This window comes from Anguilla anguilla, chromosome 11, assembly GCF_013347855.1.
Source record: "Anguilla anguilla isolate fAngAng1 chromosome 11, fAngAng1.pri, whole genome shotgun sequence".
Taxonomy (NCBI): domain Eukaryota; kingdom Metazoa; phylum Chordata; class Actinopteri; order Anguilliformes; family Anguillidae; genus Anguilla; species Anguilla anguilla.
The window spans coordinates 18,818,204-18,841,913 of NC_049211.1; the positions used below are offsets into that span (position 1 = coordinate 18,818,204).

Consider the following 23,710-nt stretch of genomic DNA (forward strand, 5'->3'; position numbering starts at 1 on the left):
ACTGATGAAGTAAAAAAAATGGTTTGATGTCGAATATGAGGCAAAAAAAAAAATGCTGGTGGGAGTGGGCGCAAGGAATGCGTGTTATACATTCAAACGACAAAGCGCTTCTCGTCACATTAATACTGCTAACTAAATCAACCGGCAGTAAATGCGTCGGAGTAAACCCGTCCCTGCACTATAATATCATACAACTGTAGAATTGAAGAAAACGCAATAACCAATTATTTTGCACAAACTTACAGCACTCAAATGTGCCTAAGTGTGCTCTAGAGTGTGGGTAGATTCTGTTCTTACCTAAGAACAAATCCCAAATAAGAAAACATTGGTGAATGTCAGAATTTTCGTGAAAACTGCGTAAGTGTGTTTTAAGAAGAAAATTCTTCTTAAGAACGGTTGGTGAATGAGGGCCATTGTTGTTACATTGTCAACTGCTTTTATAAAAGTGGTAGTTGCGTTTTGTTCCAGTGATCTAGTGACTTCTAGTGAAATATTTTACGGAAGACATATGGCGATAACACACGAACAACAGGCAAACTACGTATTTAAAAAAAAATCTATTTAGTAAACTCATATTTTATTGATCGGTAGTTGATCCGTTTCCACGACCTTCCCGCTTATTAGTGGCAGCGCTTGGACTTCTGTGGCTGTTACCCAGGGGCTCGCTGCCTGTTTAAAAGTCACGTCCAGTAAAAGGCGTTGCACAATTTTAAATTGCTCTCAAAACGAAATGAAGGAACAAAATCGTGTTTCCTCCATTTCGAAATGAAATAAATAGAAAACATTGGGGGAAAATGAAGCACACGATATCTTTCCCATGCTGTCACTCACTGTGATTAAACATAGTCTATAGTAAGTGCCTAGCGAAAAGGATGGGCTGTTCGTCTGAAAATGAGAACTTCCTGGATAGCTTCCAGGCGATTTGTTGCCGTACAAGTCGAGCTGTCAGCACCCCCAATTTTATAGCACTGGGGAGGAAGACGTACTTGTAATTCACGTGTGGAAACGGAGTATACAACAGCTTTGGGAGTTTTTCATGCTATCGATATTTTCCCTCCACACTGGCACCGTCATATCTGCCTTTGACTCACTGAAGACGCAGAGCTTAACATGAAGCGCTACATCTTTTTACTTCTAACTGTAAGTTCCAGTCCTATATACGGTGGAATAACTGATGTTCTGATGGAAAATGTTCTCTCATTAATAATTATAAAGTTAGAATGTCTTGTCTTAATATTTAACATTCACTGTTTTCAGTTAATTTATATATTTGTGGATCCAACATGTATGCATTTCGGCAAAGAAAATGCTTATTCGTATATCTCCCAGTAGTTGAATACTCTGAAATGAAATTTTAGAAATAAGTTAATGTAATACAAATGTTTGTGTATGTTAACTGTAATGTAATGTAATGCTTATGTTATCTAGATGATCATAAAGGCTATGGTTTATCCTTTTGAAAATTCCCACCTTTCCCCTTATTGAATAGTCATTCTTTGGAGAAAAAAATTGGTTTCTGGTTTTTATCATCTGGATATCAAAGCACCACCCCTCATGATACGTGGTTGAGTAAAAAAAAAAAAAAAAAAAAAAGTGGTCATTGTAATTTAAAAATAAGCTTAATGTGGCTGCCATTTATCTACATTTTCTGCAAGTGCAATAAAGCAGCAGGAGTACTGCTGAGGCAGAATTTCATAGAAGTTCTTTCTTAGAAGTGGGGGCCTGCTGCTACAGCAGGCCTATAGTGATCAAATAAAGAGGTATATGTAGTTTCCACGGAAGACCACACCTATTTAATGAGAAATTTATATTCCGGAATATATATTTTTTTAAATTTCAAGTGAAAGGGACTGAACAAAAAAAAAAAAAGAAAAATGTGAATAGCAGACTATTGTTAAAGTATTGCTTTAACTGAAGTAAAACACTTTCAGTGAAAAATAAAAGATAAATATGTGTAGCTATATATATAGCTGAGTCATGAAACACCTTTAAAAAGAGCCTCTTGAAGCCTTTGAGACTGCTCAAGTCAGCTAGAAGTCCTGTCTGGGAATGACTTCCACAGTTCTAGTTAATAATAATAATAATAATAATAATAATAATGAAATTTATTTATATTGTGTCTTTCCAGAGCCCAAGGTCACTTACCAAAGATAAAAGGGTAAAAAACAGCAAGTAGAGTAAAGTACAGTGTACAGCAAGTACAGTGGATTTCTCTAGTAAGCTCCTAAAAAGGTGCAAGTAGAGTCAACGTGTTTTACCTTTAATGTGGATTACTTTATAAGGTCATTTAGAAAATCCAAATCCTGAACACTAATAATTTGCACTAGCTAATTATTCATCAGACTATTACGAGGACATTGTCGAGCCTCTTCACTTTGATGGCCTACTGTATTTATTTGAATTGGAATACACAGGCAAAGAGCTAAATTAAATTTGTGTGCACACAGAATAGTTTACGGTCAATTCTGCAAGTTTAGACAGAATTATTTTTAATTTCAACTAATATATTTCAACATTCACATCAAATTTCACTTCCCAATAACAGGTTTAGATAAACTTAACTTGCTTGAAGGTACATTGAACCTGTTGCCTATCTTGATATGCCCCATCAAGGTCGTAGTGAAGCTACTGGCACTGAAAAACAAGTCTAAAAAGCCAAAACTTGACAAGGAAGCAGTCACGTAAAATACTATAAGAACCGATAGGATTGATGAAAAATGTTATGAAAATTAGACCCAGGTTGAAAAAAACAGACCTTTAATGTCTGCTGCCTTCACATGCTTTGTATTGTTTCCAGGCAACTGACATTTTTGAAAAGAAATAGCAGCAGCATTCCAATGCGGCAAAGGCATGAACCTGACAGTCACCAATCGCATGTTATGGAGCAAAAACCGGCCAGTTCCGATCCATCAATCAGTGCAGCCCTAGCAAAAACGCAAGTAAAAGTAAAAGTAACTGGGTTTGCAGCAGGATAGCTAAGACATCATTTCAGCTGTAAGAAAGTTGTAAACTATGTTTGAAAGCTATGAGAATGAGCTTCAAAAAGATGACACTGTTAGGTTACTGTAGTGCATACAGGGTTTCCAAGCAGGGTCAAAAGTCACAATGGGAAGGTCTTAGAGAGGGTCAATTTTTCAGGTAGTAACTTGCTTTGAGGTTATTTACTATGCACTGAAATATCTAATTGAGGTGATTTTTTCACTTTTTGTAAGGTAAGAAGTTGCTTTTTTATTAGAAAAATACTTTTTTTGTTTGAAATCTTATTTACATGCATAGAAATGCTTGTTTTCAAATGCTCTTGCAAACACTTTCAGCTCAATGGAAATAACACATAATGAATAATGACTTTTGCTAGCCTGTATACAAAGAGCAGATAGATTGCTTAGGGATAAGAGGGGGATTTTAGCAATATCAATACCATCACTATAGTATTAGCAGTTGTTTGAGTTGTTGCAGACAGTTTTTGGATTATAAAATACCATAATTATCAACCTATAACTGTATATAGTTTAAATTTACTGACTTATCAAAAAATTATAACAAGACTATTAATCATTCACATATTTGTCTTCATATTTTCTGAAGCAGTAAGCTTAGCTAGTGCCCATTTACTAAAGTAAAATAATGAAAATGAAACAGGTCCTGCTTTTATTGCTGACTTATAATGCAGTTCTTTGGTCTAGGGGTTTAAAACAGCTTAGTGCACTGCAATCTACCCAACTCAGCTTATCCAAAATTATCACAATGTGATGGAAAAAGGAAAAAAATACAGAAATAAAATAAGTTAATGAATAAAAGAAATGCATAAGATATGTGTGCAAACCCGTATTGAATCTTTTGCCAGAGTTTCTACTGAAAACAACATAAAATGTCAATGGGACAACAAAATCAAATCTTTAGTTTGGTATACTAGAGGTAGATGAGGCGGTACCTGGTATATGAGAAAAATCAGATATAAAAATAGCCATATACGCAGAGTTACACAATAGAATATCAGTTAGAAATGTTCACTACAATTAACATACCAGTTCTTGTTTTGGTGACATTGTTTATTAGACATACCCAAGGAAGACCACCATTAGATAATTTCAAAAGAATGAGGATTCATGTGTTTTGAGTAGGTGGGAGTGTAAAAGGATAAGACAGGTGTGGCAGTGAGCAGATTACACTGGGTGGTAACTGAATTGTGGAGAGAGAAAGAGCAAGAAAGAGAGGTAGGAGTTGACAAGAATGCATGTTTCTTTGGGCTTTAGTAAGACAAGTCAGCAATGTGACTGTCAGACTCACCGGTAACTGAACAAAGAGGTCTGTTGAAATGGTAGACTTGGGGGGGAGGGGGCGGGGGGACTGGTTTCTGGCGCCAGATAGATTACTTGGCTTTTCAATCCTACACACCTTATTATTCTATGCTCTATACAACTTTTTCTTTTATGCCTTTTAACCACACGAGTGCCATTATAGTTATGAAAACCTACAGAAACCCAGCTGCCAAGCTCTACTTGAACTTCTCAGAATACCCTGTCTTTTGAATTCTATAAAAGGAACACATGGATGTAGTTTTTCCTTACTCCTGTGTCTCTGCAGCAATGCCTTTCTAATAAGGCTGTAGATTTAACATATCCTGACTATTACAGATATTTTTCTCACCCTATTCTCACCCAAAGCCTGCTTATCCAGTAGCCTAACTCATCCTTTCAGCAACCACATGATCAGGTTTCTAACAGAAACTAGCCTCCTTACACATAAGATGCTGGTGACATACAGGCTAAAACCATTATAAGACAAATGCATGAACACACATGTTAAAGCCACAAATCAATTAACTACTATTAACATAAAGTGGGTGACCTCAATGCAAAAATACATTTGCTCTGAAATATGGTATATTTATATTCATATTTATTTAAAAAATATTTAAAATGTATTTAAAATTAATGTAAATAAATGTATTCAAATTTATTTACTCACAAATTGGGTATTCATAAACATCAATTACATCAACAAAAAACTGCAGAATTCCTCCATATCATTGCTAAGGATGTCATTGTGTCCTTTTGTGATATTTCATTTAAAGGCAGTAATACTAAAGTAAAAAATCAAGCACTTAGGGGGAAAAACAAGCATAAAAACTGGCTGATGCATAATGACAGGAAATAGCAGTCACATAAATATGGTCCACAAGATTTCTATAATCGTGCACTTTCTTTGTCATCAGTTGTCTGTCACTGTGGCTTTGGAGTACAGGAATGACACATGGAGTCCTCACAGGGAAAAGAGGGTTTGTAAACTGTCATTTACAAATATATATTTGGTAAACAAATCCAGTCAATGTTTTAATAAATCAGTGCCAAATTCTCAAGATTGCTTCTACTCTTCTTAAAGGAGTTGTTGAGGCGCACAAAAAGAAGGTGGGTTTTGTCAACCATTGAAATCATAGAAGAAGAGAAACCGCCTTACCCCAAACTTGCCACAAAAGTAAGCACAATGTTCTGATATCTAAAATCCTGTGTTTAATTCCTTTCAATCAGGATTCAATTGATGTAATAGCCACGCCCCCCCTCTTTTCCACAGCTGTTCAATGATCAAGAACATGATTACGATCTTGTGTACTCAATCAGTGGTCATGGAGTTGATGAAGACCCGCTGGGGGTTTTCACCATTAATTCAGAAACTGGAGAAGTCTTTGCTCACAAGCCCGTCGATCGTGAGGAGTATCCTATTTTCCATGTGAGCATCTTGGTACCAGTTATGGTATCTGCTTTGTTTTTAAACCAACCATGTACTGTATGTTGGAGTGTGTATTCAGCAGAGGCTTTGAGATTTTCTTTGTTAAAAAGAAATGTGTTATGTAAAACATGGCATGCTGAGGGTTGCTCTTTGATAATTGTATTTCTAATAGTGAAATTTCAGAAAATTTGACCATAGCTTGACCATTTTCAGCATTTTTCAACCTGTATAAATATGTGCAATATTTAAACAATTAAAGCTTGTGTAATGCTGTGCTATGCAAATAGATATTGCAGTCATAAAAAACAAAAGATTAAAGTGTTGCTGCAAAATGATTTAACCATGATACATATTTTGTAATTTAAAATGTTATGTTTTTCCTTTAAATCAACAGATCAAGTTTAATGTCCTTGACAAGAGAACTGGGAAGGTGGTTGACCGTCAACTTTCCTTTGATGTGGAAGTAATAGATATAAATGACAATGCTCCACTGTTTGATGAACCTCTGAAAAAAGTAGTTATCAATGAAAACCAGGAAGAAGGTGAGAAATTAGGTTTTTCTACTTTAGTTTTGAAACTAGACATATCTGACATTAAGGGAAGGCATTTCCTAAAAATGAATGTAAAAAAATAAGAAAAAACTCTTTCCATTTGAATTTCTCCATCTAGGAGGGACTTCAACGGCTATGTCAATGCTCTTGTGCCCAACTGGGGGGAAAAAAAAACGCTTTTCCATAATTGCAGCCAGCTGCAATAAATTGGAGGGAATTCATATACGCATTTATCTGCATATTCTCCTCACAATTATGATGGTCCCAAAAATCCCTAATTAAAACTAATCCACAAAAGTCAGTGGCTTTTGCTTTTATCACATTTCATGTACACTAAATGCATGTGCATGATTTTAGGAGATTAGATTGGAGATTTATTGCATGTGATGATGTTTCCTCATTCATTTTACCTTCTTCAAATGATTTGTAAATCTGTCTGTAAGTATGGAGCAGTCATTTGGAAAATATATGAAAGTTGAAAATATGGAAATGTTGACCATCATCCAAACAGTGGCCATTACATTTTACACATCAGACAATGATAATGGGTATTGCTGTCATGTTGTGTTTTTGTCACTTTGCAGGCTGACTATAAAGGTAATTTTGTATACTTTAGGTTTGTAGCCTGGCTGCTTTTAAGTTATTTCCCTTATCGAAGATAATGGCTTTTCAATGAACTGTGGTAGTTTGAGACAAGGAATCATGTCGGCTATGCTAATACAGGGGTGGAAAGTCCAGGGGTCAGAAAGTAAAGGTTGTGATGTGTGTTTCTTCCTTCTATTAACTCAGCCAGCTGATTTCACTAATTAGCTCTACCTCCCGGCTGAAGAATGTGCTAAGTAGCAAATTCAGTTGATTGGATACTGGGAAGGGCTTTCACTTTCTAAACCTGGATTTGCACCTCTGTCAGGAAGTGTCAGAATTTATTTAGCAGTCAATAACAAGCTTCTCATTGTATCTAGGCTACTAGCAAGACCGTAATTGAAAAACAAATTATGTACTTTGCTTCTATTTTAAAATTTTCTATTTTGAAATTTCAAGTAATAGTTTTGTTTGAGCCATGAAGTCCATACAAAATCACAGCTTTACTATCATCCAAATCTGTCTTATTGCAGTTGTTCTCAAACTTGGTCAACGGGGGGCCCTGTTTATGCTGGGATTTGTTACAGCCACTTTCTTGCTCATTTAAGGTTGTTGAATGCATGTGCTCAGTTTTTTATATATTTTTTCCTTGAACTTATTAATACAATGTAGGTTTGGCTCATTATCATTCCTGTTGTCTTTGAATTCATTATCTACCAAGCTGTTGGATTTAATGGTCAGGTGTCAACTTTCAGTCTTTCATTTCATATAATTGTTTGCAATATAGCACAATATGCACAATGTGAGCATGGGACTTTTATTCTTCATTGCATGCATAGCTATGTCTGACATTGTCTCTTAAGATGGTAAATAATCCAACAAGTGACCAACAAATTAACCAGATCTGCCTCATTTTTTGTCTCTTCAAAATAGGTTTGCTGCCCATCAGCCTGTCAGCCACTGATCGGGATGAGGAACATACGGATAATTCTAAAATAACAATGAGTATAGTTAGTCAGGAACCAGCATACCCAAAGTTTGGGCTGACCGAAATAAAATTCTCACGAAATAACCAACTGAATTTAGTGGGCTGCTTTGATTATGATGTAAGTTCACTTTGCTGTTACTGAATGTGCATTCATTGCATAATCTAAGATGCCTAATGCTCCTGCATTGCAGTCACTATCATAAACCCCATGCAACTTAATAAAGAACAGGATCAGAATATTTCTACAATTTGGTGGACTGAACTACACTAAATTAGTGTCAATATTGCATACTGACAGCTAATGGTCAGGGGCATCTACTGCCAAAACCAAATTTACATCACCAAGTACATAGAGGATACAATGCACTTAAGTGACATGCATTTTAAGTACCAGGGAATCTTTTATACAACATTTGGGAAGTTATATTAGAACATAACTATTATGATAGAGGAATATATGTCAACAGTACAGGCCAATAGTATTAGGCCACTGATGATAAAAAAAATAGGTTCAGAAGAATTTATTTAATTTATGCACATTTATTGAATAACAAGCCAAAGTACATACTTTCCCCCCTCAATTTCTACCTACAATGACATAAAAAGATGAGGTTTAATTAAAAATAATCTTACACATGACTTTCCTCAAAATAGCCTCCTTTGGCTTTAATTACAATTAAACAAATTATTGGACGTGGGAGGTGGGGGTGGGAGGGAAGTGGAGGGGTGGTTAAAATTACTGAAATCTTGTCTACCTTAAGTTTTTTTTAAACCACAGTTAGCCCAATATCATTGGCCTGTAGTGTGAGTAAAATAGGCCCTAAAGTTGAAGAAATATGGCAAAGAAGAAGTTAAGCTTATATGTTTAGGGCCAAACATATTGCAGACTTGTAAAACCAGAAACTGTAGCCTACGTAAGTTCCCACACAGTTCATAAAGTTTTTAAATATAAATGAATTTTTTTTTGGAATGAATACCTCCCAGTCCAGGGCAAACATCTGGGATGTTGAGAATAGTATAGAATCCTGGTAGAGTGAACTACATAATTTCTCATTTTGTAAAAGAACCACATAAGTAGGAAGGGTTGACTTTGGATTGCCTTCAAAATAAAACATTAAATCTGTCCACAGGCAAAACATAGGGCCAGTCTTCTTGCGTATATAATGTACTTTGATGAGTTATACAGTTTGAGTTTTTGAAGAATCTAAGAGCGCCATTTTAAACAGTGCATAACAAGTGAATGGAAAAACCTTTATTTCTCAAGATAAAATCCTAGATCCAATTTTTTTCCCCATAATATTTAATTGTGATTCCCATAAATTGTGAACACCAAGGGTTGAGCCTTGTGGTATACCTTTGGTAAAAGTTAGAATATCAAACATTGCACCAACATGTTATACACAATTTAACAGTCATTTTTGAACCAGACAGATCTGTGTAATAATCTCATATGCATCACTCTCTCATAATATGCAGCTACATATTATGCATGGTCAACTCTGTTAAAAGATCAATAAAGCATGAAACACTGTGGTATTTAGCATCGAGAGTATGTATGATGTAATATACAACCATCATAGCTGCTATAGTGGTACTGTGCTGTTTTACAAAACCAGACAGAGGCTTGTTTAAAAATATTATATAAAAACTTGATTGATTAATAACCAGTGTGTCAGAGATCGGCAGGTGCATGAAGTTAAGTAGTGAATAATAACTGTGATTAATCTTTAATAAATAAATCAATCAATAAATAGACAGAAGTACAATGAGAGATCCATAGGCATGCCTTCAAAGTCTTAAGGAATTGTGTGGATGTGATATTTTGTCCTGTTTCCATAGAAAGTGAAGGAATACAAAGTCCTTGTTAAAGCACAAGACCACGGAACACCAGTATTGTCTTCAACTGGAACTGTCTTAATCAGTATTCAAGATTCCAACACTCACCCGCCAGTTTTTAAAAAAGCAAAGGTGAGATTGTGTCACTTTTACTATGGTACTTGTTGGTGACTATTTATTATTGTGCTTTTTATATAATGATACTTCTTATATTTTGGTTCTGATCGCGCTACAGAATGTGAATCTTTCCGTACTGATGCACATAATTTCCATTTCAACATTGCTTAATTTATATTATGTATTTGATCATTTTAATAAAAAAGAAATAAACATGAGCATATCAGTTCATTCTTACACCTATGATGAACATCTTCTATCCTCATCCTGGCCACCCCAGTAAAAGTCCATTCATTGTGAACAAGTTTTGTCTGCTGGATCTACAATAAATAACATAACATAATGATGAGAACAGGCCATTCAGCGCAACAATGCTTGCCTCTACTATGTCACCTGGCAGGCTATTGCGCACATTGACTACTCTCTGCATGAAAAATTCTTCCTGATGTCTGTACAGAATTTACCTTTTGCTAATTTTCATTTATGTCCCCTCATTCTACTAACAGAACTTAACCTGAAGAATCTCTTGTAGTTTGTTGATCCCCTTTATGAATTTGAAAGCCTCAATCAAATCACCCCTGAGTCTCCTAAGCTTGAAGAGATTAAGCATCTTTAGTCTTTCCTCATAGCTTTAAGCTTTTATACCAGGAATCAATTTGGTTGCCCTTCTTTTAACCTTTTCCAGAGCCTCTATATCTTCCTTGTAGTACAGTCCCCAGAACTGCACACAATACTCCAAGTGTGGTCTAACAAATGTATTGTATAAAGTATAACTTCCTTGGATTTATACTCAATACTTTTGGCTGTATATCCCAGCATACCTGAAAGGCTTTGATCATCCATTACAACCATTACTAAGTCTTTTTCAAATTGAGCACATTCTAATTGTATTCCTCCCAGTAATCCTGCCTAATGTTTTTATTTCCCACATGCAAAACATTTGGCTATATTGAATTTCATTTGCCAGGTTTATGCCCATTTCTGGATTTGTTAAATAGAAAATTAAAAAATGCTAAATAAACTTCCAAAAGCCTAGTTCTCATTTACTGAATACCATAACTGAAGGCAAGTCCGATTTTAACCAATCACATACCGGGGGTGGGAGTGGAGGTTGTCGCAGATCAGGGAACCAGCGCCAGAGCAATAGCATTGAAGAAGCTATTTGTGCCCTCAATACTGCACAATTAAAATGTCTTTAAGAAAAAAAGTTTAAAACCAGAATTGTGTGGCCCACAGATGGTTGCAGCCCTAAACGACTGCACAGAGCGTTTATGCCAGCAACCAGCTCTGCCCAAACTGTATAAAACAGTGCTGATGATGGTTATCAAGCAACTCCTTTTGTCTGCTGACTGTGTGTGTTGAGAAAATGAAAATAAGTTGTGTAAGTAATAAAACTTGCCTGATACTATGATTTCTTAACAAAGACATACTAAACAGAACTGTTTTTACCCACAGCATGAGGTGGAAGTGATGGAGATGTCCGAAAACAAAGTTCTTTTGAGATTGGCAGTGACGGATAAAGATACACCAAATACACCTGGATGGAGGGCCAAATATACAATTCTCAAGGGCAATGAAGCTGGACACTACATGATCGAGACAGACCCAAAGACCAATGAAGGAATCCTAACAATAATTAAGGTTAGCCTCTGTGCCATTGGGGAGTTTGTTGTGGTCACTGTAGATTTCTGAAGAATGGTACATAACATTACGGTATCCTATATCCTGGTGTCCACTGCCAACAATCTTGGTGTAGTCCTGAATAACAGACTGTCTTTCACTGAGTATATTGCAACAGTAACTGAGCTGCCAATTTTGTCAGCAAAACCCACAAAATTCTCCTGACTACATATGCTATGCAGCTTATTATTCAGGCCTTTGTGCTGTCATGCCTGGGCTACTGCAGCCCTCTCTTTGCTGGCCTCCTGCAGGCCCCTCCAGCTTATTCTGAAAGCTACTGCCCATCTCATCTACACCAGCGAAAATACACACACGACAAGCCTCTCTTCATCTCCCTTCACTGGCTATCAGTGGTGACCTGAAATAAAATATAGGGGTGTCTCCCAATTCATTTCACTTCTCACCTCCTTTCCTCCATCCTTCCACTACCTGTGTCTTATCTGGAAGTATGTTGAGGGAAGGAGGGAAGAGATGAGTATAAGAAAAGAGAGAAGAAAGAGGCTTGAAGATAATTGGGACAGCATATCTGCTTCTCTGTTGTCAAAGTCGATGTCAACTATTGAAGTAGCCCTATCATAACTTTAACTGATACGGAGCCCACAAATAATCCCATAGCCAAATACAGATTTTACACATGGTCGGCCCATTTAAAGCTGCAAAATAGTTTGTAAGTTTCAAGAACAAGTCATTGCATGTAGCCTACAGTATACAAGCAGGTAGCTGACATTGTGGTTTGCATCAAGACACTAGCGACCATGGATCTTTTTTACTAGTGAGTCCTGAGCACAAAGGATAATGAATATTAACTACGTGAAGGGAGGGCTAAATACATTCAAAAATACATTAAAAACCAAGCCCACAGTGACAAAGCAGGCACATTCATCAGCACATTCTACATCACTGATCCTTATTATTACTGACCCACGGAAACCAAACACTGAAACTTTCAGTTTGTCCTGGAGATTATTCCGGGACTAATGAGCGTAAAAACTTGAAGTGGTTTTACCGCAGGTCAGTAGAGGAATATATACACAGAGGAAAATAGGTGGTATCTGACAATACTACAATGCTGTTAAAATGTCAATACAAAGTTCAATTATCAAGGGCCTAATGCCATGAGAAGTATACCTGTTTCTTATGTTTATCAGGGCCAAGGGACCTACAGAACAATACAAAAATGATCAATAACAGACCCACATTAATGTTGTCCTTTACCTTTAAAAAAGACATTTATGGAAAGACAATCTTTTTTTTCAGGCAAAAGATTTCGAGGTGACGACAAAGACCCACCTGCTAATCGGGGTGGAGAATGAAGAGCCCCTGTTTGTGTGTGGGTCCAAGGGTGCTGATGTGGCCACAGGAGGACCACTGCTGCAAACCGCAGACGTAACCGTCACTGTGATCGATGTCAACGATGCACCTGTGTTCACCAAGGCAGTGACTAAAATATATGAAAAAGAGGAGGAGGAGCCTGGCAAGGTGCTGTACATACCCACGGTCACCGACGTGGATTCAGATCCCAGTAAAATCAGGTGTGTTTACACTCTTATTTTATAGGTTTTATGACTGGTTGTTGCTCTTATGAATTACTACATGCTATTGTAAAAGAATTAAAAGACAGAAATCTCAGGTATAGACACATTATAATGTCTAAATACCATGCTTATGTTTCATCAGTTATCATAAAATTTCTGTTCAATGATTATTATTGAAATTTATGTTTAATGATTAATGATTCATTAATGATTTGTCGTATTTTATTGCCTGTAAAGCTGAGGTGTTTCTGAATCTGTTCATCTCTTTCTGGTGTGATAAGGTATAAAATAGCCCAGGATTCAGCAAAGTGGATGAACATTGACCCAAAAACCGGGGTTGTCAAATCTGTACAGAAGCTGGATCGTGACTCGTCACATGTCAACAACAGCATTTACACTGTCGTTGTTCATGCTGTTGATGATGGTAAGCATCTTAAATGATTTGATGCTCAGCTCAGCTTTTGGTAATACATGCTAATGGTGATGGCAAAAGGTCTCATAGACCAAATAAAAACAACAAAAACACTGTAAAAAAGAGCATACTCATTCATGGGCCATAGCCACTGGCTATTACCTGTCCACTTGGTATCTTGGCCCTCAAAAAATAACTCTGAAATGAGTTTCAGTTGCTATATATCTATACAAATAGTACATGTTTGGTCAATTCTGTTCTAAGCAAAATAATGCTGGCTAACAGGGGGATGAGGCAAAAGCCACAGAAACCCATAAGTGTCTGTGCTAACAGTAACTAGACACTGCACTCTTGGGGCTTACAAAATGGTCGTTCCTATTTTTTTTTTAAAAACACAAAAAAAAACAGAACTTGCCAACTGGATCCTGTGTTTTAATGATAGAAGCATACAATATTTATAGTTAATATGTATTGGGCTACCAAATGTGGTGATGTTCATTTATTTATACATGCAGCACAGATGGAGCAAAACTGTACATGCACACACTGATATTTTCCCATTTTCTGTCGACAATGTTTGGACGGTCTGCTTTTTCAATTAGTGTAGTAGAAATGTGGAATACTACTGCATACCAATCCATATTAGAAAGTGTAGCAGCTATACAGAATTTAAAGTAGCCCTAAAATGATGCCTGAAACAAAATCAGTCTTGTAGCCCTTATGTGTAACTTATGTCCGTTTTGAGGGCTAAAAATGGTCTGTGACTTGAAGTGCATTTGTGATTTTGACAGTCTAAGCATGGTGTTTGCAATTTGTGTCATGTTGTCTGTGATTTTTTCACTTAATGCTGTAACCTATGAACGTATTATGAAATTATTTTAGCATATATATATATATATATATATATAAATTGCTGACTGATAGGGTTTCCCTGTTTATTCTACCTTTTTGTACAAGTAAAGGCAACACAGATAAATTTAAATAAAAAGCACTTAAATCTCAAGCCAGGACATAATGTACCTACTTTGTAATGAAACTCTACCACAAGAATGCATCTATTGCATCACCACTTAAGACACCCAAACCAGGATGCAAGTAGGAAAAAAGCATGTGTGGAAATACTAGTCAAGCACATATAAGTCAGGGTCAGGCCCTATATCAAAACTACTAAATGGAACGGTGCTTTGACTTACAGGGAAACCACCCATGACTGGTACTGGTACCTTGCTGATCCACCTCAGTGACAGCAATGACAACGCACCTTTCCTGGTGAGCAAGGAGACCTATATGTGCGGGAACAAGGACCAAAGTGTAGAGATCCAAGCACATGATAATGATGAGGCTCCTTTTGGGGGGCCCTTCACGTTCTTGTTGCGGGGTGATACGTCACTGAAGAAACAATGGAAGCTGGACCCTTATATAGGTGAGCAATCAGGTTCCTGGTAGGGAGCACCCTTTTTCTGCTCCAAATACATAGCAACCCAGTGATCAGTCTTAATGCTAGCATAGCATGCAGTCATCCCTGTTACACTTCTGGCCAACAGGCGATATGCCCGGATCTGATATGCTAGATAGTACTGCATTATTAACACTGTGGTAAGACTTTGTGAGTGAGTTTTTTGTAACATCAATGGCACCTTTATAAGCACTACATAATAAATAATATTAATCATCATAAGCATATATAAACTTTATAACCATCATGTAGCAGCTGATTGTAGGGCCTGTGATTGGATATGATTATAATTATGTATAATACGTATAATTATGTTTATCAGAGTCTTATGCTTCATAATCTTGAGTCAGTTTTCATTATCAGTTTTTAAAATTGATCTGTGAATTTAGTTCTATGTAGTTCTGTGATCCAGACTACATAGAACTAAAAGGATGAAATAAGCACAGCACAGGCCACTTAGAATTTACTGCCTCAAATCAGGCACTCATTAACAGCCTACTTTAAAATAAGGGCTCATTTGCTTTGCATTTGTTCTCTAATGAACCTCTACACTTGATGTTTTAAGAGTTATAGCATAAAGCATAGATACCCATCAGCATAATGTCACAAGTGAAAACCGTATGCTAAGAATGCTAAAATTTACCCTATCAATGTTTACTATTTTATTTATTTTGTATATTTATCATGTAATTCTATTCATGTTCATATTAATTGTATATTTTTTAATGGAACGTGCTGTTTTTGGTATCAGACACAAAACGGAGGCAAAAAAGTGTTGTTGAATAATAATAATCTGGTTAATTGGGTTTTTCTGGCTTGATAATAAAATTCCCACTTGATTTATTTCCAAGGCAGCTGGAGAACCTTTTCACCAAGATAGCAACCTTCAGCTTCTTACCTTGCAGTACACGTATTGAAGTTACTGAGATTATAGGAAATATTCCCATCTCTATGCCTAAAAAGCACTGATTTGGTGTTTTTGTTGAATATTTGCTTTGCCATTTGTCTCTCTAATTTATTCCTGAAAAGAGAAGAAAAGAGAAGAAAGAGGCTTGAAGATAATTGGGACAGCATATCTGCTTCTCTGTTGTCAAAGTCGATGTCAACTATTGAAGTAGCCCTATCATAACTTTAACTGATACGGAAATAAAATCTACTGAATGGCAAATTAAAATACCTGAGGAACATAACACCCCGCTAAAATAATTATGTAATTTAAGAACTCTCTAAGGTAACTTATCTTGGCACGTTTACATCCCCACGACCCTGGGTTTATTATACAACTATGCTGGGTATATATCCTGACCACTTTGTATTCCTGACCACTTCGATTTCTCCCATTGTTTTCATCCTATGGCAGGAGAGAAGGCCACCCTGGTGAGCATTAAGCCCCTGCCCTTTGGAACCTATACAGTTCCACTCACGATTGAGGACCAGCAGGGAAAATCAGCAGATGAAGACCTGCAGGTAGTGGTTTGTGACTGCGGGTCAGGCAAAGTGTGCAAGGGCCTCAAGGAAAAATCATCAGCGCTGGCAGGAGCGGCCATCGCAACTCTGTTTGCAGGCATTCTGGCATTCCTGCGTGAGTCAGCCCATCATATAATTACATCATTTGTAGTTTGGGCCTTGCCTTTTATCATAGCCTGTATGTTTTAAAATTGCTGAAAGAATGTGCCAGGAGGCAGCGTTAAATAGAGGTGATACTAAGTTTGTCTTGCTTGTTTATGATAAATATGTTTTCAACCCTCTCTCTTTTTTGCCAGTTCTTTTGTGCCTGTGTCTGATTTGTCAGTGCAAAGGAGAGCAACACAAACCCGTGTACCTCCAGGAAGACGGAAACCAAACACTGATCAAATATAATGAAGAGGGTGGCAGCTCCGCATATAAGGTGAGACTAAACTGGTTTTGTCGAACCAAAATAAGTAAATAAATGCCATGGCAACTATTACCATGCAGTTTCGTATTGCTAGATGGGGTGGATGTGCAGAGACAAGGGCAGGACTGGATGCTTTTCAGTGGTGGAGCTGTTACACCACAAATGCATGAATGTTGATTCTCTTCCCCATAGGCTGTTCCCCCACATGTCGTGTCTCCCATAAGCAGCTATGTGGCCGCAGATGCAGTGAAGCAAGCCAGCATACCGGTAGGTGTAAAGGACACCCATTGGTTACCTGGAGTTACAAAACCACCTAACCTGACTCACTGTAAGATTGCATTACACAGCTTTTATTATAAGTCAAATAATTGTTAAAGGTTTATATTTTTTTATTTTTGTACAACCTCTTATCAGCTTAGTTTTAATATCCTAAAGAGTAGGCTTGATGTCATGTTAAATTAATTTTCCATGGCTCTTGTTTAGTTTTGTCAACAATCATAATTCATGCGACTCAGTATGACTAATGTAGATACACTGTGCTCAGGGAGGTGCCAAGCCACCACACCTGACATTCTGCACTTACTGTAATGCGCCTCAAGGTTTTATCTGTTGAGTGGGTTGCATGATCTGCATCAGCTTGACAAACAAGATGAACAGAACTGTTTCTGTCACATATGCAGGCATGGTCATCTTCACCGACTTTTGCAACTGCAGTTTCTTTGTCACATTGTCTCTCTTTTTCTTCCAAGAATGTCATCCTATCGAAACGGGTGAATGTCACAAGTCTGAAAAGTTTAAGGCATTAACCAAAAGAGTTTTACTGAAACCATACCATATTAAGTATGAGGTATTATCCATAAGTATTTTAATGAGCCAGGGCACAATCAAAGTATTAAAGATTTATAGTTGTAACCAGTGTTTATAAATCCCATGTAATTAAAGTCTCAAACTCAATGCCCTGGAGCGAGTGTTCATAACACTTGGAATCCAGTTCTTGAACTGAAGAAGTAAATGAGACGGCTCAGACAGCAGACAGTCATACAGTTACCTTTCTTGTTTGCTCCACAGCTCACCCAGATGTCCCCTGGTTTCCAGCACAGTGAGGCCAATGGGACGCTGAGAAACCAAGGCATGGGAATGCGGATGGACATGGACATGGACATGGTAAGTGCCCTGCATCTGAGATGAAGAGAGGAACAGGATAGGCGTTGAAGCCTGGATAGATAAACCAAACACCATTTTTACTGTGAGAGCTAACACTGTTTTCTGGTGGGAAGGGGCAAGCATTATGGCTCACCAAACTCTCCCCAACCTTAAAATGCCACCTACTAATCTTTCCTTCCATTGGTATACTACTGGTACGTTGTGGTATACATTTAATTAATATTGTACTTCTGGAGTTTTATGGTCATGTACCTCCACCATTCACTGAGGTAGCCAACCCCAGCAGTGAATAAATGTTTAACAACTAGGGGAAATCAGGGCCAGCAAAGTTGAAACACATATTTGAAAGTGTCTGCTTGCTTAATATTTTTAGGGCGCATATGATCTTGGCATGGAGGGTATGGAGGCACAGTGGAATACCAGAAGTACCAAAGTGAGTGCTGCATTTGTGGAAATGTTTATTTTTAGTATTTTTTTATATTTATTTTTAGAGCTGAAGTTTCTGTCAGAAATATAATTTATGAATTATTTTAACCCATATGTGCTCAATATTTTTAGCCCCTCTGGGGTGGTGGGTTCAGATTGCGCTTAAGGACCACCTGCAGTACCTTTGCAAAACCCTGTTGAAAACCCAGGATATAGAATATTCTGTCCTCATAAAATACTGATATCATATTAGTTAGCGTTCAACTGTTAACACAAAGAGTACTGAAAACAATGAGCGCTGGCTTAGTTTCATCAACAGTTTTCCAGAACCACAACTACTGTAGATGATCCACATCGTTCAGCTTTATCCCTTCTGAGTTTATTAGTACTTTGTGTCATGTCTGTGTGACTGTTTCCTTGTGTATGGCTCCTTTTTGAGTACTCACTTGTGTTATTTTCAGATCAGCCAAACCCGATCACAAAAACTGATGTCAAGCACGAAAGTCTCAGAACTGATTGAAAGGGTAGGTAAACCCCATATGCTGATGCTGTACAATGCAACTCTCCACCAAAACCAGTTCCACCCAAGTATCTTGGCCTTACTGAAAAATTGTTTCCTGTAATTAGTCCCTTTACTCCAGAGGTGGAGTTTTGTTCAGTCCTTATTGTGAACTTGTAGAAAAAACATAGGTAAAAAACATATGGCATTTGAACCTAAATGTAGTTTTTGCTGTAACACAGAAACTCATTTTTTACTGAAAAGCCGTTTAGATTCACATCAAATCATTGGCATTGCTGTGAATGCTTTGAAAAGAATAGTGTTGAGAAACATTATGCTTAACATAGACTCAGTTAGCCAGTTAGCATGTGGCCTTGATTTTGACTTTAAATGACTGAAATCAAATAAAAAGACAGAAAACCAACCACATACATGTATTTATAATAATATTATTTGACTCCAGGCCTTTGTATTTTATACATATTACATTTATATGAGCACACTTAAGTGTAAAAAGAATGCTAAAGCACAGTTGCTTACAAGAGCTATCTTTTTTATTGGCATCCAGAAAAAGCTGAAAATTAAATCTCTGATAAAAACTGTTGGAAAATGTCCCTGAGTCACTATTGTTATATGCATGCAGGGGCAATACGACTTACTGGAATATTTTGCCCTAAAGCATCTTTACTTGCCCAAACAATCACAGAGTGGATAGACTAGAAGTTCCAGCTATGCTTCCAGTTTTTTATTTATTTTAATGAATTAAAATTATTCTTTCTTGGAAGTTTCCCCTTGTTTTACCGGTAGGATTAATCTGCTGATTTGAGAAGCAGGTGCTGCTCTAACTCCATCTACAGGCCACCAGTGTATACACAGACTTCCAACTGAGGAATACAGTACTGCATTTTAAAAGCAAAGGTCAGGCTGCATAATGGCAACTTCAGAAAAACCTTAAATCTTCTTAATCTCTACAACACACCCCACAAGCTAGAGCTATTTTAAGACAAGATCAAGCATTGCTTACAGTATTCTTGGAGAGCTTGGTGGTGTTTTATACACTTGTATATCAAGTCATTGTTGAAATGGGACAAAAGTAAACTGAACTCAAATTAAATACAAATATGCACACAAAATCTTTTTGCTTCTTGGTGAGGGAGAGTGTAATCTGTGGTCTTTCAGAGGCTTGGCGATCAGAAGGAGGATCAGCTGGATTTCCCTGGATACCACCCCCAGTTGTATGCCTATGAGGGGACAGGCAGTAGATGCCAGTCCCTGGATCAGCTGTCGCTAAGCAACCGTGGGGATGAACTGGATTTCCTGCAACACCTGGGCCCTAAGTTCAACACACTGGATGGAATTTGCCGCCAGGCAATTGAGGAGAAAAAATTGAAGCTGTAAAGAAAGGTGAAAAAAAGAGCATGGCTTAATTTATCCCCTTCATTGTGTCATGCGGTAAGAGCTCGTTGAAAGAGGGAAATAATCTGCTGGGATTTCTGAAGATGATGCTATGTGTGGTGAATGGTTGTCCAATGTCCTTAAAACCTAAAAGTCTGATTCAAGACTGGTTCTCAAGAGCTCCAAAAGACAATAAATGACATGCACTAAAGATGCCTACCATCCTTTTGAGCACTGCTAAAGAAAATAGTTATACGTTAACCTTTTGCTCATGTTTTTTTAAATATGCTCAATGAATAACTGTAATGGAATATATGGTGCATAACTTTTCTGAATCATAAAGATATTTCTGTGTAACTGGCAGCCTCATCTTTGAATTTGCGTCATTCTTCAACTGTATTTCAATGCCAAACTTAGCTGTCAGTGATATGTTTCTAAATTTACACAGATTCATGTTCTAGTTGCACAGACCTCCAAGTGAATGAAAGGTGAACTAAAGAATTAATTGTACTTTTTAAAAATAGTACACCCACATCTTGCGCATGCATACATCTGTAGGTTCAAACCACATATTTAGTATATCAATGAGGAAAACAATGAGCCATAATGTAGTAAATAGATGTCTGTTGTGAAGAGGATTCACAGTTTCACATCCTCAACATTTCAAAAGCATCCTGTTGTAAACCATAACCCAGAACATGATAAATAATAGTGCAGTTTTACTGGCTGTCCAACCCTTCATAGCTTTATGTTTTTTTCTGGTAGCTTCATTTACGTAAGCTACTAGCCCAGAAACAGAACAACACACATACATTACATATAATCAGATTATCCTCTGCCTATTCAGCTGGAGCTTCACATGGTGTGTACCTTGCTTAAGGGTAAACAGGAGCACCCCACCTGGAACAAAAACCTGAAACATGCCAAGCTCATGAAGAGATATGTCATATATCTGAGGTTGTGTTTCATATTAGTTGGCCTATCTGTTAAAATATCTGGCTTAATTGTGAAAATTCCTAAATGAAGAATAATATTAGCCAATCATAATAGGTAATGCGCACATTAAAGCTCAAGGTTGGCATTTAAAATGAAGAGATGCTGTTCACATTATTCTCAATCATATCTGAATCACAGGATCAATGTAGACACAGCTTTACCATGGTAAGCATTTTTTCCTGCCTTGCATAAAATGCAGTGTAGATAATAGCTTATTATCAAGCACTATGATATAATGATTTTGATTGTTTTGCACGGTTTGTGTATATAGATATATTATCAATACTATGACAACAGATAACAGGAGCAACATGCTCATATTGTCAGGTGTGCTTTGGGTGGGGTTGGCGAAGGCTATTGATACAGATGGGTTATATTTATTCACAATATGTACTCCCAAGTCTTCTTAATATTTTGCACCAAGTGCAGGTTCATGGTGTTCAGCAATAGACAATACAGGCAGTAATATGTTGGTTTTGCAGAGAAATATCAATGCATTTTATTCCTCACATGACACTGGCTTGAACACACACAGTCTCCAGTAGTTCCTAAATCTGCTACCAGCAACATGATGTATATCTCTCTCTCTCTCTCTCTCTCTCTCGCTCTCTCTCTGTTTAAGCAGGGCATTATCTTCACAAGTCATACCCTGTTGTTCTTACCAGTTTGTGGGGTGAGGCTATTTTAATAGAATGCCAGCACATTTTCTTATGTCAGGTTACCAAAATTTTCAATGACAGATGGACAGTGTCAGCAATAAACAGGACTTTCAAGAGTTCAGTCAATGCTGGGAATGTTGGTCAGAATTACAAATATGTCATTGTAGAGCATGTGTCTGAAGACCTTTAAGTATTGTGACTAATGGCAAAGTCACTAACTGACATCACATCCAGCCTTATTAACTCTTACCTAACTCATAATCAATATGTTCAATAATACAAGAAAAGTGTCAATTTACAGTCTTTGTTTATTGTTGTTTGGTTGTTTACTTGATAAGGGAACAGAAATAGCTTGCATCTTAAAGTTTGTGATATTTTTTAGGAGTAATCGAGTAAGTTCAAAGCTGTAGAGTATTTCTCTGTAGAGTAGGGTATTTTACTTTCATCAGAAGAAAGGGTCACTGTCAAACGTGTTCATATGTGTGTGTGTGTATGTGTATATATATATATATATATATATATATATATATATATATATATATAGTAATGACTCTTGGTCATTAATTTGTCTTGTTCATGTATTAACAGCTCTCTCTCTCCTTCCCAGAGTGTGCATTCAGTGTGTGGGTGTGTCTGTGTGTGTGAGATGAGCTGCATGTGAGGCTTTCTGATTGGATCAGGTGACGGGATTGCTGTTGGCTGATTGGCTACGCCGAGGATTTGAACACCAGCTGACGTCAACCTGGTGGCCCTGCTCTCTTCCATTTCCCAAAGAAGGCTGTTCTGCTGGAGTTTAGAGTTGTATGTGTTAGCTGAGAACTTTCGTGATTAGTAATCGTGTGTTTGAAATAAGAGATAGTGGCAAAGCGTGTTATGTAACTTTTGAAACTCTCTTAACTCTTCTGTACTTAGAATTAGGAATCAATTGTACACTAAATATTTAAGACTAAGGTAGCAGTCTGTAGCAGTGAGAAGCCCTTGTTCTTTTGGTAAATCATTTTCTCCCATGTTTTTCAGTTAGGAGTTAGGTTAGAGCCTTGTCTTTTTGTTTCAACTTTGTTTTTTTGTTAGGGAAGTTTAGGGTTGGGATTAGTGAATTTATGTTTGTTATTCTGGGCATTGCTCATCTCTGAAGTTTTTAAAATGAACTGCCACCTTGTGAACTTTGATTGCTGGCCTATATGGATTAGTTCATACATACATTATTGAGCTGTCTCATGAGTTTATGGTCCATTGTGACGAAAATAAATCAACAGAATGAAATGGTCTACATTGATATGTCATACATATAACTGGTTAGTCACTCTTAAGTAGTTTTTGCATACAGCTGTTTCCATTTTCTTTCCCAGTGCAGACTAATAATCCTTTAAATGCTATAATTTGCCTGTTGGACAGCTGAATATAAATTCAAAATGTGAATTTTATACTAACCTTTTTATTAAATAAATGAACAGTTTCCTTGGGTGAAAAACTACCTACAGTATGAAAATTCAGCATCAAGAAACATGTTGCAAGTTTATGTTCACTAGGTGGCACTGTGAGTATGAATAACATTTAGCATGTAAGTTTATTCTGAAAGCTGTGGTGTAAGGTGCGAAACACTTTTAATATATTTAAAATTGTGCATATAATGAAAGGTTGCATTGAAAATAGTTTTTTGTTGTTTTTAAAATAAGGTGCATTTTCAACTTTTTGTAGATATTTTTTTTTTGTAGATATTTGATGTTACTTGATATTGATCACTTTTGTACATTGCCAGAGTGATGACTGAGGGCATGTTTGGCTATTCCACTTTTATCATGAGTCACTTT

The 23,710-nt window shown here is 37.0% G+C and overlaps 1 protein-coding gene across 1 annotated transcript; it reads left to right on the top strand.

Moving 5' to 3' along the window:
* Positions 1 to 785: 785 nt before the first annotated feature.
* Positions 786 to 20,613, top strand: cdh26.1 (cadherin 26, tandem duplicate 1). The gene is made up of 18 exons (XM_035380806.1): positions 786 to 1,140; positions 5,216 to 5,278; positions 5,383 to 5,475; positions 5,572 to 5,727; positions 6,122 to 6,269; positions 7,794 to 7,966; positions 9,688 to 9,816; positions 11,257 to 11,442; positions 12,739 to 13,013; positions 13,298 to 13,440; positions 14,624 to 14,851; positions 16,245 to 16,466; positions 16,648 to 16,772; positions 16,953 to 17,027; positions 17,829 to 17,924; positions 18,298 to 18,357; positions 18,812 to 18,874; positions 20,029 to 20,613. Exons 1-18 carry the CDS (start codon positions 1,111 to 1,113, stop codon positions 20,245 to 20,247), a joined length of 2,484 nt encoding a protein of 827 aa, XP_035236697.1. The 5' UTR covers positions 786 to 1,110; the 3' UTR covers positions 20,248 to 20,613.
* The last annotated feature ends 3,097 nt before the right edge of the window (positions 20,614 to 23,710 follow it).